Source organism: Phragmites australis, chromosome 17 (genome assembly GCF_958298935.1).
Source record: "Phragmites australis chromosome 17, lpPhrAust1.1, whole genome shotgun sequence".
Lineage (NCBI taxonomy): Eukaryota > Viridiplantae > Streptophyta > Magnoliopsida > Poales > Poaceae > Phragmites > Phragmites australis.
The window spans coordinates 24,196,265-24,215,691 of NC_084937.1; the positions used below are offsets into that span (position 1 = coordinate 24,196,265).

The following is a 19,427-nucleotide window of genomic DNA, read 5'->3' on the forward strand; positions in this document are numbered from 1 at the left end:
TAAGGCTACTGTCGCCGTGATGCCCTGCTCTGCCGTTTGATGCTAGTCTTCTTGCTCCTCTGTGCTGCTGACGACGCTGGTGATTTGGCCTTGCTTCTCTGTGGTGGCCACTCCTCTGTGCTGCTGATGATCTCTTACTGTCTGTAGGATCGAGATAGTCGATTAGATTAGAGGGGGGGGGTAAATATAGATTTTATATTATTTTACGAAATGGATAATCTACTCTATGTTCACCTAATATTTTTCAAAAATGTACAAATAGAAGCATAAATTTTAGACAAACAAAACGAAAAAAAAAAGTTACAATACAACATGACTCTACAAATAGAATATGAACCATATACTTTATTTAAGATTATTCCATATGTTTTTAACATAAAAGCTTGAAACTTGAATGAAGAACAAAGCAAAAAGATAGAAATCGAAAGAAGCAATTCTATAAATTGATAGTCTAGAGGCAAAAGGATTCAAGGCTATCTCAAATATATGAGTATATGAACATTTATGCCTCTAGCAATAATAAGAATAACTTCCTAGGGTTGACAAATTACAGCTCAAAGACAAAAACGAAAATCAACAAGAAAATCAAAAAACTTGCACCGAAGGTAAAAGAACCAAAAGAAGGAGACTAAAAGAAGATAAACACAAACTCATGCGAGAAAATAAACTACATTAAACACAAAAACAGTCCTATTTTTAACAGATTATAAAGTTATTTCTCTCAAAAAACTCAGTCTATCACAAAGACTAAGTTTATCCTCTTGTCTCCTCAAAGACCTATCACTAGGCTCTCAAATGGCTGGTTTAAGATTCTCTCATAGCTCTACCCCTCTATTTATAGCTATTGGAAGATTTCTTGACCCTTAAGTTTCCTTGTTCCTAAAATACCCTTCACCGATAGTGCACTCCTACCTACCAGTTAAAACCCTGATGATTTGTGCTAAAAAAATTAGGGTTTAGGGTGCAAGTTGAGTCTAGAACCCTTTATACAGTGTATATGTATGTTTATGTAGGATAAATTTAACATACGAGTTGAATCGGTCGAGGAAAATCATCGAGAGGCTCAAGTCTGCCCAACTCGGAGGTTCCAGGTAATTCGGATGTTTTTAACTGAGCACCCCCGCTTTGAGCCTCACTCGGACATTCCGGCCTAACTCAGAATATCCGGACTCAGCCCGGACCTTCGAGTAAATTCAGAAATGGCTAATCAAGAACCCCCATCTGGAGTACAACCTGAATGTTCTAGAACCCGGATGTTCCGAGTTCAACTCGGAGTCTCCAACCTCCTGTTAGCTTTTCAAAGTTGTTTAGATCGCAAAGTTTGCTAATATTTTGCATGTCTTGCACTTTTAGCTTGTTGTTATGCATATTGTAGCATACATTATTGCACTTCATTCATACTCATCATTGCATGTATCCTTCTTTAGTGAACGAAGATCCGGAACGTGATGCGGGTGTGGTTGAAGGTAACACCGAGCCACACGGGTTCTGTGAATTCTGTGTGGTTAGCATCAGGCAGCCACCGGAGTAGCAAGACAAGCATCTAAGCATGTTTCTCTCATTAATTTGAAGCATATGTGTCTAATGTGATAAAATATGTTTTATGTATGTTATACATGCTTTTGAGTCGATGTCGGGTCTTCTATGGGTAGAACCTATATTGATGCATTGCACCCCCCGTCTTGAGTTATTGATGATCCATATCCTTATAACCGGGGTTTAGATTGTTGTTGTCTAAATTGAAGGTCAATCGAAATTCTTAGCCATGCAAAGATTCTTTGGTAGAAATCGAGCGGTGGTTCAACCCCCGTTCGTGAGCTATAAGCTTAATTACTTTCTCAATGATAACAATATTGGGTTTATGGTGTGGGTTGGATGAGTAGTGAGGATGATACGGGGGTGGTGTTAGGGGTGTTTTCTCCTTCCCCGATGTGGAGTTCCCCGGAGAAGGTCGGGAGAGGAGTCTGGACACTGTAGGCCGCTTGCATCGTTTAAGCACCAATCGTTATTGTAGTTGACTCTAGCACTTTTCGTACTAACCACATATCGATTTATTGGTAAGACAAGCCGATTTTCTTATGCCATGTTGACCCTTGCTTTGCGACCCTATGACTCATAAAAGAAAAAGGAATAGGAGAAGCAAGGTGGCGGGGAGCCATATGTGTCCAGGACATGCTCGCGGTAACCACAGAGAACATCAGAGAGAAAGATACGCCCGGTTCTAGGTATGAAAAAGGTTGACATGAGTACCCCTTCTGTGAATTTGTGTGGTCGCACGAGCCGTATGGTCCTGAAGTCATGTGGGTAAAGTTGTGTCCCCCTGCAGGGTATAAACATATTTTGAAATATCACGCTTTCAGTCATGAGCATGATTTTGTCCATTTGCAGCAGTCATGGAGCTACGAATATGGACTGAGATGGTTGATGGGTTGAGATGGTTCTTTACAGATATTATTATTGTTGTTGGTTTTACATATATGTTCAGTTGAGGTTTATAGTCTAGAATGTTACTTTGGTCTAGCATAGATGCTCACACATGTTCATGTCAAATTTGCTTTCGCGTATGATTTTTTTTTAACCATGTGGTCGTATTCTTGCTAATATTCAAATACATAATCCTTGGAGTCGAGTTATCTATAAGTACTCATTATGGTTTAAGTCTTGTGAGTATCTTCATACTCATGCTGCTCTTTCAGGTGCTACTGGCGGGGAGGGGTTGGTTTTTAGCTACTTCACGCACGCCGAGGGTGATGGTGGGCATGAGTAGGTAACTGCTCGGAGGTCCTGTTTTTGTGATAGAGCCTAAGGGCATGGCTCCATCCTTCCTTTATTGTATAGTCTTTGATCTTCCGCTGCATAGTTTTCTTTTGTTGGTTAGGAGTTGAGTTGTTTTTTTATCTCCTCCTAGCTCTCTTTTGCTAGAAATTGTAAAAAGTTATTGATGCTTAAGAACTTGTAATATAAGTTTAATTCTCGCTCTTTATTAAGATGTATTGTGATGTTAAACGTTAGAAAGGCATGTGTACTGATCTTGGGTACAAAACATGTGCTGAGACTATCGAAATGGTATTCCAAATAATTATTGTAGACGTGACTAAGTAAATGATTGTCATAATGATTAATTGGAATACTTTTTGGACAGTTCCTCACAAGAAAACTCAAAAAAATCAACTCCAAAAACTCTCACAACTCTAGAAATCTTGCAAATCAAAGCGCCAGAAGAATCAAGGACTCGGGAAGTATTGCGCTTGAAGCGCACTTCCAACAACTGAGATACAGAAAGTAAGTTGTATCCCAGATACTCAACCAAAACCACATCTTTGAGAATGAAACTCTCATTTACCTTTATCGTTCCTTTGGCCTTCACTCTACCTTTTTGATCATCCCTAAAAGTGATGTACTCGTGATGCTTCATCGGGATGAGGCTAGAAAATCATGATGAATCTCCGATCATGTGACACAAACAACCAAAGTCGATGAGTCACTTGTTCTCTAGACCTCCGCCTGCCACCTACATATAAGAAGAATAGAATGTGGATGGCTCAATACTAAGGTTAGTCAAAACCCTCCTTGGAATCCAGTACTGGGTCATCCCCCCATAAAGCAGAAATAGTATGTGCATGCAATTCAACACCAACACGCTAGGGACGAGTACCATGATAGGGAACACGTGGTCTGCCAAAGCGCTGGGACTCAAAACCTCTTACACGTAGACCTAAATCATATGAGTCATGGTAAAATTCACGTCGGGTAACGCCTTCAAGAAGAGACTGAAAAGCACTAGAAACTAGTGGGTAGGAGCGAGAAAAACGTTGATATATACCAATAGAAGGGTGGTTCATGACCCGGGTACTCCACTCCCACTCACGCCTCTCATCTCTCCTAGGCAAAAGCAAAAATCAACCAAGTGACCCTCCCTCTGACAGTAGGTGTAATGGTAAAGTCTCTCAGGAGCTCAACTAATGGTCACTCTAGGCTCTCTCACAGGAGCTCTCCCCTTTGGTTGTGGAGCTTTCTTGAGCTACGATGTGGGTTTCTTCTTGATGGGTTGTGGTATGAGCTTCTTCTTGATGGGTGGTGGTGTGACATTGATTTCAGACTTCTCAGCATCTAGAGTAATAGGTGTGGTGAACACAGTCTTACTCCCCCTATTGTACGCCACCCTTTCAAAACCTAACCCAGGAGCCAAACCCGTCTTGTCAACACACATCTTGGTCTTGGTCAATATTAAATTCATTTTTCCTTTACCATTTGAGTACTTCTCCACTAGAGAGAGGTACTCATTTTTAGTCAAAAACTTTTGAACTTGCCCTCTAACTCAGCTGAGCTTGTCCTAAAAGATAATGCAGGTGGAACAACTCAACTCTACATCCTTCGAGCACCCAGCACTCTCTAATCTAGTTTCTAACTCCTTAAGATGTTTGTCTTTCAATTCAACATTCTTTGCAAGCAAAGGGTAATTTTTGCAAGCATCCAAGAGAGTAGACCTAGACTTCTCCTCAAGGAGTTTTTTCTTGACATTCTCAAGCCCGATTGATGACTTGAGTATGCACATTCCGAAGTTTAGCCATGATAATAAAAAAACTCTCACATTTCTCAACATCCGAACTAGACCTAAGCAATGTAAATTCAGAAGGCACGAACTCATCTTAGGCCTAAGATCCTTCAACTTATGTACAACTTTCTTAAGTAACCTATCCTGACTAATAAGGGTATCATTTAAGGTATCAATTTGGATGAAAAGCTGGTCGTAGGAAGACAATACCTAGGAAGGATCAAGCTATAGATCGCGATCATTGCTGTTGTCATCCACCAAGAAGCAGAGGCCGGTGAAGTTCTTGACCTTCTTCTTGTTCTTCACTTGCAGTTCCTCCTCCTTCGAGCTTTCCTCTCCGCTTGATGAGGTGTCGATGTCGCTGAGAGCTACCACAAATACCCTAGATGCCTTCTTGGCCACCTTATCGCAGTTCTTCTTAAATAAGGGTTTCTTGTTCTTTCTTCTTGTGCGTGTTGTAGTTGTGGTCATTGTCCTTCCTTTTCTTGAGCACCTCACTCAAAGCAGGCTCGAGAGCCACTCCTCCTCCGATCTCGGTGGTTGTTGTAGAAGCAAGGTACTCATCATTAAGTACCTTCACCTGATCCTCTGTGATAGAGACAAGGATGACAAAGTAAATCCACAAAATAAAGTGTTAGCACAAGAAACACCATCGCCAGACTGGTTATCACCACTAAGTCTAGAAATCAACACCATGTTCTGAGACAGGGGCTTTTTCCATGACCAATCAGAGTCGCCTTGGCTATCTCAGTGGACTTGAGCTTGCTAAAGAGTTTATCACAAATTAACATGTCATAACTTGGTGACTCTTTAATACTCGAGATCTTCACTTCCCATATGTTACGATAGAGAGTAGAGAAGCTTGATCGTCCTCTTATAACCAGAGTAGGTAAAAGCACCAGTGGATCTAAGGTTGCTTATAATTTCATCAAAATGAGCAAATATAGCATCTAGAGATTGACCAGGCCCTTGCACACATATTTGATATTCTTGGTTGTATGTACTTTGATGTCTGGCCTTAATCTGATTAGTGCATTCATGTAAGACACTTAGAGTTGTCTAGATCTCTCAGGCAGTACGGAGGTGTTGGATCCTGTCAAACTCATTCCGACTCAGGCTAATTAACAAAATATTTCTAGTCTTGTTGTTGACCTCATATTGCTCGATTTGAACCTGAGTCGTGTGAGCAGCAGGGATCTCGTAGCTGGAATCAACTACTTCCCATATTGCACTTCCTTGGCTTAAAAGATAAGTCTCCATACGCAACTTCCATTACGAAAAGTTCGGTCCATCGAATAACAGAATCTTTCCACTTCTCACCATATCGCATATGGATCACAAAACCAGTTAAAGTCAACTATTGATCAAATCAGCTCTGATACCAATTGTAGAATCGAGATAGAGACTAAAGAGAGGTAAACAAACGTCTTACAAGTTTCTTATGAAATAGATGTTCTACTACTTGTTCGCCCAATACTCCTCAAAAACATATAAATGGAAGCATAAACTTTAGAGAGACAAATCGAGAAAGAAAATTCCAAGGTAACATGACTCCACGAATGAAATATGCATCATATGCTCTATTCAAGATCATTCTATGTGTCTTTGAGTACACAAAGCTTGAAACTTGAACAAATAACAAAGCAAAAAGACAAACATCAAAAGAAGCAACTATCTAAGTTGATGGTCTAGAGATAAGAAGATTCAAAACCCTCTCAAATATATGAGTATATAAACATTTGTGCCTCTAGAAAAAATAAGAACAACTTCCCAAGGTTGAAAAATTACAGCTCAAAGGTAAAAACGAAAATAAACAAGAAAATCACAAAAAATGCACCGGAGGCAAGGGAACCAAAAGAAGGAGGCTAGAAAGAGATGAACACAAGCTCATGTGAGAAAATAAACTTCATTAAGTACAAAGGCCAGTCATATTTTTGATAGATTATAAAGTTGTTTCTCACAAAAGCTCTAACATATTACAAAGACTAAGTTTATCCTCTCATCGCCTCCAAAATCTATCACTAGACTCTCAAATATCTAGCTCAAGCCTCTCTCATAGCTCCACTACTCTATTTATAGTCCTTAAGAGCTTCTATAGCCCTTATGTTTCCTTGTTCCTAAAATACCCTTCACCGGTAGTGCACTACTACCTATCATCAGGATATTTTAGTCTAAATTTTGCTCCTTCCATCGAATGGCAACAGATTCTTCATAACTTAGTTTTGCCTCAATGCAAGCTTCACAATGGTGCCACGTGACCCTTCAACCCTCCCGCGGTTTTGTGGCCAAACGGCAAAACCCTAGCATACTTCTCAAGGTGTGACGAACTGTCACTTGCTTTGCCTCAAGCAAGTGCTCCGGTGTCAACATATGTCATCCGTCTTACGATCTTGACCGTCGGTAAGTCTCTCTCGCTCCCGATCCATCGGGTCATCTTGTCATTTGCACGAACATCCCCTTCGTTTGACTTTGTCACATGCCGTCTTCATCTTTCATCCTCTCCATGCTTTGCTTGAACTCCACATGTACCGCTAAGATCACCCTTGATTCTGCCTGATCTTCTTGATTGTCTGGCACCAAGCACCCGCTTGGCCCTCATCATACCGCCGTCGACTGTCAAGTTGCATCCATCACCTGCACACTATGAAACAAGCAAACACATATCTTCAAATTCTAAGGATATCTCTAGTTAGCCCATAACAATAATCCTTATATCAGAACTCATTCTGCAGAAAACATGAGCATTGGATGTTCTAACGTGTTCACTCACTGAGCACCGAAACATCCGATGAGTGTGTTCCCATTTAGCACACTGAAAAATGCTCTGTGCATTAGTCTGGTGTGAAGCTATCTCCGCCATACTCTCCTTCTGCAACCTCTCTGCAAAAATTAGTCTAGTGTATTATCCGATGTTCACAAACTCGCACATCGACCGATGACTTCTTCAAATTTGGCATCAAACTCGAATTTCAATTTTTTTTCACGCACTGGAAAATACTCCGACGCTATCAGCATTGCATCACCGGATCATCTGGTGAGATCTTCCACTTTTCACCAAAAATTTCTTCTCTGCAGGAAATGGTCTGGTGCTCTCTAAGCCCATAACCGGACAATCTGATGACTCTTTCGGATTTGCTTGAGCACAAAATTGCTCTAGCGTCAGATTTTGCACCACACCGAACCATCTAGTGAAGCCAACTTCCCAGACACTGGATATTCTGGTAAGTTTATTTTTCCTAAACCCGAAATAGAAACTACAACTCCAATTTGGGTTAGCCATAAACAAAATCACGCACAACCAAGTTCATACCAACCAAGTTCAATTCAAATCCAACGTTGTCAATGACTCATCACAATCAAACTAAGACACATATCAACTTGGTTTCTCATTGTCTGTAGCTGATCTCTTAGTAGCGTGAGGCCTATTTCCTACCCTCAAGGTCTTGTTGTCGGATGACTTCTCCCTGTCTACTTCTGATAGCTTGGCAACGGTATCTTCTATTGCCAGTCTGATTGCCAATGTGGTTGGCCTACGGTCTTCACGTAAAGTGGCTAATGTTGGTGATGCTTTGTGCCTGTGAACTGATGATGGCAGATGATGAAGGGTCTGTTCTCAGGACGCTGGAATTTTTGTGATGGCTGCTGTAATGCTATGGGCCTACTTTGATATATCACTTGTTGTCGGTTCGGCTCTATGGCTAGCGCATGTTGCCCTATTTCCTGTTGCTGGATGAGGGATTGCGAGTCGGTGCTCCGTGTATTGCTATGGTGCCCCTATTGCCTATTCCTTTGTTGTCTCGGAAATGGCCAATGACCTTCGTTAAGGCTTAAGGTTGCTTGTTGCCTCTTGATGGCCGATGAAGTTTATATTGAGGTTGAGGTGACTAGTGAGCTAAGCATGATGTTGAGCTCCCGGTCGTAGCCTAGCTACTACACCGGTTGAAGCTACGCATCGTGTTGTGCTCCTAGTATACCTCTGTTGCCTTTCGCTTTGCTAAGGTCGATGATATGAGACTGATGATGCTCCGGGTTGCCTTCGGTCGATGATGCAATGCTGAGACCAACATTTACTTATTCCTTAACGCTATCACTCTATTGTTGATTGTCTTTGTTATAGCCTTGCAGATTCGAAGACGACCATCACACGCAGCCTAATCGGAGGTAGCCCGAGGAGACAGACGTAATTAATCAGAGAGCTTCGTGAAGAGCTGAGAACCAAGAAGACGTAGTCGCCAGATGATCAGCTAGTCAGAGTCAGAGTGCGTGTGTGAAGCAACATGATGTAGCGAGAGAAACTTTGTATTTTGTGAATTCGACGATGAATGAATAAAGATCATTGTTTCCGTGACATCATTCTCCTTTACTTGTATACTTTATGTATACTGGCACACCCCATAGTTTATTCTTTTCTAAGTTACACGATGTCGAGAGCAAGTTTCTCGTTCGCGAAACAGTAGGGCCTTTGACACCTGAATTTTTATTACAACATCATTACTTGAAAATTAAAAAAAGAAGTTATTGTAACTCTATTTAAAGTAATTATAATTATAATATAAACTAATTTTAACTAAGGTATAAAAATAAGGTGCTAGAAGGCCAACGATCGATGATGCAACGCTGAGATCAACCTTTACTTATTCCTTAACGCTATCACTTTATTGTTGCTTGTCTTTGTTATAGCCTTGCATACTCGAGGACTTCCATCACGCGCAGCCTAATCGGAGGTAGCCCAAGGATACATACATAATTAATCGGAGAGCTTCGTGAAGCCCCGAGAACCAAGAAGACGCAGTCGCCAAATGATCAGCCAGTTAGAGTCAGTGTGCGTGTGTGAAGCAACATGATGTAGCGAGAGAAACTTTGTATTTTGTGAATTCGATGATGAATGAATAAAGATCATTATTTCTGTTACATCATTCTCCTTTACTTGTATACTTTATGTATACTAGCACACCCCATAGTTTACTCTTTTCTAAGTCGAGAGCAAGTTTCTCGTTCGTGAAACAATACGGGCTCTGACACCCGAATTTTTACTACAACATCATTACTCAAAAATTTAAAAAGTTATTGTAACTCTATTTAAAGTAATTATAATTATAATATAAACTAATTGTGACTAAGGTATAAAAAAAAGGTGCTAGAAGGCTTTAAAACACATGATTTTTTTATCTCATATATCCACTATCCCTAAAGCACAAATCTAAGGCACCAAAATTGACATGTTGTATCCCTCTAAAATACCTGGTTGAGATTTAGGCCATATTTGGTAAAGCCCTGAATCTCAGGTCCACTTCAGATCAGAAGTTTTTAGACTAATATAAAGTGGATTAAACCTCTACCTATAGCCTAGAATAAAATAAGATGGCTCACCCATACACCATGCACGTACTATCAAGTTCAGTTTCACAAATTTTTAAAGCTAAAAATACTTAACTCTAAAAAAATTAAAACTAAAGCTCTATGAAACAAATCCTTACCATTCTCTTACAAAAACATTTAACCAGATCAAGAAATATATGAGAACGGATCTACGGAACAAGCAAAGCCGGTGATCTTCCGCCGACAGCTCTCTAGCAATCACCTACAGAGAAAACAGAGAGAAGAAAACAGAAAATGAGATTCATGATTCGCTTGCATCCATTGGTGGCATGCATGCGTCCACGCTCTTGCACGGGACTTGGGCAAACCTGGTCACAGAACGTCAAGTTGTTCGCGTGCGCAGCGACGACGTTGCACCCCGCCACTCGCGCGCACTCCTTCTCGAACACGCGTGCGACGGGCGCCTCGTCCTTGAACGCCCGCGGCCCTGTGCGGAACAGAAGCGTGGTCCGCAGGGCCAAAGGGTCGCCGCCTCTGGCTTTCGACGCGTCCATGCCGCAGTAAGCCCTGGCTTGCACTGCATGAAGTCGGCCGCTCGGAGCATCCGCTCTTTGTCCATGCCTGCCAAGTTCGCCCTGAACACCACCGCTTCCTCGAAGCACACCGGGCTGGGCGTGTGAAACGTCTCGATGACCACCTCGACGCCCGTCGTCGCCTCTGCCAGCGTCGCCAGCCACCTGCTCATCTCCGTCCTCACCTCACTGCGGTGGAGCAGCGCCCACCTCGCCGGCGCGAGCGGGACGAGCGACGTGAGCCCGTGCCAGATGTTGGTGTGGTCGTAGGCCGTCTCGGACACGAACGCGAGCCCGGTCAGGAGCGCCGCGCCGTGCGGGAGCGCGTCGCGCCACGCGAGCGCGTAGGCGTTCTTGGCACCGTCGCGGCGAGAAGGCGCCGCCAGGCAGAGTAGGCGGCCGGAGGACGCCGCTGACGGGAAGACCAGGTTCCTGGCCTCGCCCTCCGACTCGGCGGTGGCGTTGAGTGCTGATGAACCAGGTCTCTGCGCTCTCGCGCGTGTCCTTCAGCGCATTGGGAATCTGAATTACGAAACTTGAGTTGGCGTATTTTAAGTCAGACCGGGTTATCCGTGGTACATGTGAAGATTTGAAGTAGAAACAAAGCAAAGCTGCATTGTGATCGGGCATGTAGATCGAAGCTGAATCAAGCACACTATTTCGAACTCAGAACCAATTTGCAGGCTGATCTTCCGTATAAGGTAGTCTGCTGCAACCTGCAAATCTGCCCTTTGGTCTTTCAGTAGTGCACGTAGTACTCGTTTGCTTTTGCTTGCTGCGAGATGGCCATGGCGACGGAGCAGGCCCGCGACGAGGACCGGGCTGCAGGAAGAGACGGCGCTCTGCTGAGAGCCTGAGACAGCGAGCGGCCGGGAAATGAGGACGTGCGCTCGGCCCTGATGGCGAGCAGCACCTTGTGCAGGGCGTGCAGCGCTCTCGGCCTTGATGGCGAGCAGCACCTGGTGCTGAGCGTGCAGCGCTCTCGGCCTTGATGGCGAGCAGCACCTGGTGCTGAGCGTGCAGCGCGCGCGACAGACCGGCGGGAGCACGTCGCTGCCTCGGGGTGGTCAGTAACCGAAATAACGACCAACCCGTCCACCTCCAGATCCCAATTTTCCGGCGGCACAGAGGCGCAAAATCCCGAAAAAACTACATGGAGATGGGGAATGCAGTTACGCAGCGTCTGTTGGAATAACCACGCCATGGCGTGTGTGTCTAGCGCGTGTGTGCGTGAGTTTGTTCTTGTCAAGTTGGAAGTCCAGGATAGGTCCTAGGATTGTGCGTGAGAATAGGCAGGAGAAGGGCATGCATGGTGCCGGTTAGCACGGGAGGAGGCCGAGTCGTCCGTGAACGAGCGTGTGGTGCTCGGGACGTTGAAGACCGAATCATGCGAATCATGGCGAGCTTGCCGGGCAGGGAGTTCGTGGCTCCGAGGTGTGCGTCCCCTGGCTGTTAAATAGCCCTTGTACTCCACCGTTCTTTGTCGTCAAGTCCAGTGAATAAGATAGCCGAGATACAGGCGAGTTCGTCGCCGCGGCGTTCGTCGCCGGAAAATCACTGTTCATCTTCTTCCTCGCGCTGCCGTCGTGAGTGAGAGAGAGAGCAAGCTATCCTAGCGTTCCTGGGCGCCAACAGCGTCACAAAAAAAATCGGAGTCAGATATGATCTATAGGGGTAGAAACAAAAAGGAGAAATTTCTGCATTTGGTGGTCGGTGAATGAAACAACGACCACCCTCTCGCGCCACAAGAAGTGAACGACGCATCGGGCCCAGCTGAGAAGGCGTCGAACCAGCCCAGGACGACGCAGCTCCTCATATCTTCTTCTGAGTTGGCCTTGGCTGCAAGTGAATCTGTGAATGGCATCTCAAAGGTGTGTATGCTTGCACCAGAGGAATTCTGATTCTCTGTGGGGGCCTTCTTCCCACTTAGATATTTGCCATCCATGGGGTGCAAGATATCGTAGTCGCCGGGACAAAATGCACAGCTTCTCTTGTAGGGGCAAAGTGTCTCTTCTGTTGTTGACATCGATCATATAACAGATGGGGAAAAGAGTTAGTAACTTGCTGCTTAAGTGGTTGGTTGTATATATTTAGAATAGATGGATCAATGGAGCATGACGAATAAATAAAGTGACTAGTCCAGTCCAGTCCAGTCTAGTGAAGAAGGAAGGAAGAAAGAAGACGCCGTCGGCGGCCGCGGGTGGCAGAAGACAGCCGGTGGGCCAGGTCGGGGTGAGGGTGAGCGTAGAGCCAGGTTAGCACGGTGAGCGGTGGACGTAGATCCGGCGGCGGGGACGCCCTCTAGAGTGGGGTGGGGCAGAGGAGCGTGTTGCGGCAGCGCTGGCTGAAGAAGAACAGCCGGTCGAGAGAAAGAAGAAAGAAGGAACATCCTCCGATCGTCTTCGTCGACTGTAAAGAAACCCATTTTCATGCAACTGTAAATTAGCATCTCCCTTACATTTACTAGCTACTGCATTACTGGCGCATCAGACGCGTTCAGGGCTATACGGCCTCTTGGTTCAATTATTAGCAGTAGTAATCGGATTTCTTTAAAACATAAGTAATAATAAGAAATTAGACGATGAGAGCATGTATGTTGCATTGCACTATAGATACAAGAGGACCTGCTCTTGCAAAAGACTGAGGAACAACTTATGCTGCCATCCTCGTGCTAGAACAAGCTGATCTCGGCGTCAGAGAACTTTGCAAAGCTGACAAGCAAGAAGTCAGGCAACCAGCCGACCGATGCCACCCCCATCGATGGCAGTGGGAGCAGCTAGCAGTCCCACGACACTGCCGGTGCTCGCGTCATCGCCGCTGAACCCTGATGGGGACTTGACCGTCGCCACCGCTGAAGCCATCCATGATCTCGCCGCGTCCACGGAGAAGTGCTTGACGGCAGGCCGCCAATATTAGCTATCGACCATCTCTTATTGCATGTATATTGACTGCGATATTAACCTGCAACTTAGCACATGTAGTCCATATCAACCAGAGTGCACGAAAGAATGTGTTGTGGGGTTAGTCCATGGAATCCCACCTGAACTATGTCCTGTACCTATCATATAGAAAGACTAGAGTCCACTTGCAAATAGTAGCACTGATCATCGGATTAAGTACAGATGGTATTATAGAGTATCAGATTAAGACAGATACTGTTGACGAAGACTAGAACCCTTTTCAATCGCTTCGTTCTAAACAATGGATATCTAATAACCCAAGAAAACTTAATGTGCAATGGGTCATTGCCTTATTGGATCCATGATGGAGCATGCCAAAAATCATCCAAATAGAATGCTGGAGGATACAAACAATGACACAGGATGGCAGACAGCTCACAATACGTTTATGAGCATTACTTGAAATAGTTCTCAATACATAAATTAGCAACCCAGGCAGCTAAGGGGATCATGCTATGTACAAAATTTACAGCAGCTACTACTGTTGGGTTTATCAGCATCACCCAAGAAAACATACACCATATCAAACACTTGTTTGCTTTGATGAAAACCCGAGTTATCATCCTCAGCTCCGAGACACCAACCAATCAGTCGACCCATCGTAAATCAGACCAACCTTCTCAGTGAGAAAAATGGACACCATTCCAATCAGTAGCTGTAATTGGGTCAGGTCAGAATGCCGTACACAGGTTGCTCTTCAAGTTTGAAGAGCACTCCTGCTGAATGGTAATGGCAGGGCTACACAGCCGACTCCTCTTTGGTTCTGATATCCTAACATGAGTTATTGCTGCTGTCAGTGCGTCAACTATACCACATTCATCCTGATCCTGGCTTGATGAATCTGAAGATGACGAATCACATTCTGACCTAATTCTGTCCCATGGAATTTTGGGCGCTACAATCTTTTTAGTGACACACAAATTAGCAGCTACAGCTTTCAGGGGACATTCGGTGTAAAATAAGACCCATGGATGACCTGAAATTAGAATCAATAAATAGTGGCATCCTCAACATAAAAAGTAAGGCTAGACGAAAAACTCTTTAGAGTTTGAACTTACTAAGAACTTGATCAGCAGTATATCTAGCGGAGACATCTCGATTCAACATATGGCCAATAAGATCCCGTCCAAGACCTGATATTGATTCCCATGGACCACAGTTGAAATCAAGTTCAGTTGTCTTAATAGCCTCAAAGACAGCGTTCAGAGAGCCTCCTTGAAATGGAAGTGAACCAAGCAGTAGTACATGGAGTAACACACCAGCACCCCATATATCTACTTTCTCAGAATAGCTTCCTGAAAGAACTTCAGGTGCCACATAAGCTGGGCTCCCAGCAACGCCAGATAATTTCTGACCTGCTCAATGCATGCACCAAATTAGTTAGTGTACAACATATATAGAGATAAAATTCTACTGCTAAATTCATAAAACCGTGCATGTAAAACACTATATGGATGTCATTATGCTAATCAGGAGATGAAGTGTAAAAATAGAAATACTATCAAATAACAGATTAAAAAGAAGTTGAATCACTTTCAATGCTAAAATGTTTCTCTTATGATGGGATACTACTACCGGAGTATTGAGTGATTTTTAAAAAAAAAGGAAAAGAAAATAGTGGCTCAATTCTTAGTTGCATTAGAAGTAGGCTTGGACTATTCCAATCCAGGCACAGAACCAACAATGCAATAAATTCTGGTTACAAGTGTGGACACATGACATTTGGAAGCAAAAGATTAATATTGCAGAACTGCTAAAATTCATTGGTACCTCACAAAACATAAGCAGCTACTATCAGGAACCAATGCCCCTCTACAACTCCAAATCATAGATACTTCAATACCATCCAAACGTCACACCATTTTATCAGAATGACTCAGCCACATTAGGAAAATCATAACATGAAACATGGCACCATATGGTATGCTAAGAACACTATGTTGGTCTTCAGATAGGCCACAATAGGACTTGAAGGAGAGTGCCATAAAACGTTAACATTACTTAAGGATGATTTTTGTCAACTGATGCAAGTTCTGAACATTAAAAATCCATTTTCTGTGGCAACAGCCAAAAGGAGCTCTAGCACTCCCAACGAAAAACACAGCAATAAGTATCAACTAGCACCGGGCTTCAATTCTCTTGCATGCCTAACAAGATGGAATGACACACTGATGCCCACCTGCTAGCAGTTCATGACTCCAAAAACACAACTTGCGCCCATTTGTTTCTTAAGTGTCTCTTATGAGTATTTCTACTTGAGCCTACCATGCAAAACATCACATTAGTATGCGGCACTGCATCAACCTAAATAGGAGAGCAAGCAACCTAAACGTCAATACCTGGCAGCGAAACAAGGACTAGACAAATGATGGAGCTGATATCTTAGCAAAGTGACCCAAGCTAGCAAAGTTCACTGAAGTACTGAACACATTGGGGTGTCAAGATATTACTTACACTACCACAGTCCACTTAACCTCTTACACCATTTCAGTGCATATACCATCAATATTATGACCAGTGCACGAAACATGAAATTGTCTAAAATGCTCAGGAAGCTGTGTTGACATTTTAATGATTCTCTTGTGCATCAAAATAAGTTCTTAACTTCAAAATTCCATGCAAACAAACAAAAACTCGATAGCAAAAATCACCTAGCACCAGGTCTCAATTATCTTAGCATACCTAGCAAGAGGAGATGACACGCGAATGAACACTTGCTATCAACTCATGACTCCAAAAACACAGCCTGCACTCATTTCTCTGAATAAGTATTTCCAAAGAGCATTTCTTCTTATGGAGTTATGGAGTTCCACACAAAACACTGTATCAATTGTCAGCTCCAACTCAGAAGGGACACAAATCAGACCACACATTGACTGTCGACAACTTAAGGAGGACTCCAGGGATGATGGCTTGAAGTAAGGTTGAGTTAGTCTCGTTTGTTTGTTAAAAGACCGAGCCAAGAAGACCAAAGACCCAAGCTAGCAATGCTCACTTAGGTACCTAGCCCATAAGAGTATGAATTAGTTGACTCCCAACTCATTTACATCACATGAGCTGATACTCACAGCCACATATATCAGCAACCTGCAAAAATGCTAGTAATCATGGTAAAAACGAAAACATAGATGAGTATATAATGAAGCGGAATTGTGGAAACCTAAGACCTTGGAACCCACCTTTTAATCGGAATAACATAAAAGAATTTGTTGAAATTTTAGACGCAGGGCATGTGCAGCCATCAATTTTAATCTTTTTAACACCACACTATTATTTAAAGGGGACAGAATCTCCTATGACGCAATGTTGAACTTCCAGTTGATCCTCCACTACTTCTAAATTCCTGTTCCTCACTAATTGTTGGAACCGGGAGTAAACACGATTTATTACCGAGTGACCCATCACAGTGTAACCTCAAGAAACCCATGTTGAAACTAAAAGCTAGCAACATTGCATGACAGATTACCGTTAGTAACCCGTGCAGCGAGTCCAAAATCGGCGAGCTTCATCTTCCCGGCCTTGGTGAGCAAAATATTCTCTGGCTTAATGTCTCTGTGCACGACGCCCATCTCGTGGCAGTACTTGACCACGGCCATGAGATCCTTGATCACAATGGCGGCGCGCTGCTCGGAGAACTTCTCCTCCCTGGCAATCTCGTCGAGAAGCCGCCCTCCACTGCAGAGCTCCATAACGAGGTAGAACTTGTCGGCGTCCTCGAATACGGACTTGAGCGTGACGATGCCTGGGTGGCCCGAGAGGTGCTGCATGATCTCCACCTCGCGATGGACCGTTTCCTCGCCGTTCTTGGGCAGCGCCTTGCAGGCGAACTCCTCGCCACCGGCCTTGGCGCGGCAGATCCGGACGGAGCCGAACTTGCCCTGCCCGATCTCGCCGCCGAGCTCGTACTCGCTCTCGAGCCGCTTCTTCCTCCCCATCCGCGTGGCCGACTCGATGCAGCCCAGCTTCCGCTTCAGCCCGCGCCCGGGGCTGTCCGGCGCCGCCCGCCCGCTCGCGGGGGGCGCCGTCATCACCACGCCGCCCCGGACGGAGGCGTCATCAGCGGCATCGCCGCCCGCGGAGGGCGGCTTCTTCTTCTCGGGCCGCGGCTTGGGCTCCCGGCAGGTGCGCTTACGGGCGGCGGGCGCGTCGTGGAGGGATCCGGCAAGAGAGCATGCGGCGCGCGCGCCCTTGCGCTTCCGCGGCAGCGACTCCATGCGCGGAGGTCGGAACCCTAGGCGGCGGCGTGCTTGTGCCTCTTGCGGGTCATGGGGGTGTGTGGATGCGGGCTGGATCGGGAAGGTTGGTGGTGCGAGATGGGATGGGATTGGGAGCGAGGGGCTCGAGGAGGCGAGGGGACGGGAGGAAAAGCGTGGTAGATGAGCAAGGACGGTGGTGGTGGGGTTGGCTGCTTCTGGTGTCGTGGCCTCGTGGGGCGTCGTCGGATCGGGGTGATGGGGAGCACGGGAAGGGAGGGGCGCCGCGTGCGCTTGCAGCGTACGGGCGGAACCGGGCGGCGTGATGGTGTCGGACGGGCGATCTGCGGGAGAAATCGCGCGTCTTGACGCGAAGCGACGGTTCCGTTGCGGTGCAGTTGGGGGCAACCGGCGACGGACGGGTTTGATTGTGGTCGGGGGATTTCTTGTGCGCCGGGCCGGATTTTCCAGGGGCGTGTGCTCGGAACGGAGCTGGTTTTTTTTGACCGGCGGACTCCGCGGATAGCGTGCGGCGCTGGGTTTTTGTGTTGGAGCTCAATGCAGTAGTAATTTCTCCTGCTGTAGTTTATATAAGGTGCGTGTGTATCCTTAAAATTTTAAGGTTTTTTATTTTATTTTTCTTGTAATTATACCGATGTTAAGTAACAAAAATACGAGTTTGAAACCTAATATTTGAATTGACACTAGATCCATACATAAAATATATTTACGATAACATATCAACGATAAATAGCAATAGAGAAAAGTTCAAATTTAGAATGTTGTTATATTAGATATGGAGCATAAGGTATGTATTTTGTCTGTTGGGATGATTTCTCGCTCCCCCTCTTTGGAGGGTACCACGGAGTCTACTAGAAATATTGCATGCCTGTCATTGCGGTTTTGTTTCAGGGACTTCATCTGCAAGCGGCGAAGATGGTGAAGCGCCGTCGGTCGAAGGGTGTAGGCACACCCACACCTTTGATCTCCCGTACCGGCGAAGACGAGGGCGACCTTCGACCGATGGGCGAAGTCCATGCCCGTGGTTCTGAGCGATCGTGGCGGGCGAAGATACGAGCCGACCTTCGATCGAGGGACGAAGGCTATCTGACGGACATCCGAGTGGAGAAGGCTTCTGTCGGAGGATTAACTTCAGTCGCAGGGATCTCGAGAGACCCCTTTTTAAAGATTCGACGGGGGGATGATCCTGAATATGTTTGTCGGAGAAATAAATGGGAATGAATGCAACGGGCGGTGGTAGGGGTGTTGACCTAGTGCAAGAAGAAGTAAATGCACCAGAATTTAGATAGGTTCAGGCCGCACGGGGGCGTAATACCCTACTCCTGTATGGATATTATGACTGTCCTGAGGAAGTCCCTCAAGGATGTTGCTGGTTACAAGAATGTTGGTCTATCTAAGAGCTTGGGGCTCCTTGTTCTTCGACTGGGACTGGGCTCAACCTTCCTCACAGTGTTCTCTTGCACTGTGTTCTTGTCTATCCGTTATCTCTAGCCGTCTTCTTCAACTATGCTCTTTCTTTGAAAAATACGGCACACGCTCGGTCACCCGTCGCCATAAATGCCCTGGCAACGGGCGCCATGGAGAGGGCCCACCAGGCAGCCGCAGAGCAGTCCGGCGTGCCCGCCCTGTCTTGTTCCCCTGCCACAGCAGCGTGGCAGACGGAACGCCTTGGTCCTTACGACGTTATCCCGAGACAGGCCAGATGTCACGGGATGGGACCCGTGCAATTAATAACCCCACGCCTCTCTGTCAAAACATAGCAGGAACTGACGCTGAGCGCGGCGGGAGTAGTTGGAGGTGATAGGCC

At 45.3% G+C, this 19,427-nt stretch overlaps 1 protein-coding gene and 1 pseudogene across 1 annotated transcript; both read right to left on the reverse strand.

Moving 5' to 3' along the window:
• Nucleotides 1-9,739: 9,739 nt before the first annotated feature.
• On the reverse strand, nucleotides 9,740-11,222 carry LOC133897801 (uncharacterized; annotated as a pseudogene).
• A 2,553-nt stretch (nucleotides 11,223-13,775) lies between these two features.
• On the reverse strand, nucleotides 13,776-17,993 carry LOC133896827 (serine/threonine-protein kinase PEPKR2-like). The gene is made up of 3 exons (XM_062337476.1): nucleotides 16,873-17,993; nucleotides 14,465-14,761; nucleotides 13,776-14,382 (listed from the first exon to the last, which is right to left on the reverse strand). The coding sequence occupies exons 1-3, from the start codon at nucleotides 17,618-17,620 to the stop codon at nucleotides 14,078-14,080; spliced, it is 1,350 nt and encodes a 449-aa protein (XP_062193460.1). The 5' UTR covers nucleotides 17,621-17,993; the 3' UTR covers nucleotides 13,776-14,077.
• Nucleotides 17,994-19,427: the final 1,434 nt, after the last annotated feature.

What these genes read in the sequence shown, in the direction of transcription:
- LOC133896827 (XM_062337476.1), bottom strand. Translation starts at nt 17,620, where the DNA reads ATGGAGTCGCTGCCGCGGAAGCGCAAGGGCGCGCGCGCCGCATGCTCT. An exon ending in CGCTGCACGGGTTACTAACG is followed by an intron (nt 14,762 to 16,872) that starts GTAATCTGTCAT and finishes TGCATTGAGCAG; the next exon opens with GTCAGAAATTATCTGGCGTT. An exon ending in TACTGCTGATCAAGTTCTTA is followed by an intron (nt 14,383 to 14,464) that starts GTAAGTTCAAAC and finishes TTCTAATTTCAG; the next exon opens with GTCATCCATGGGTCTTATTT.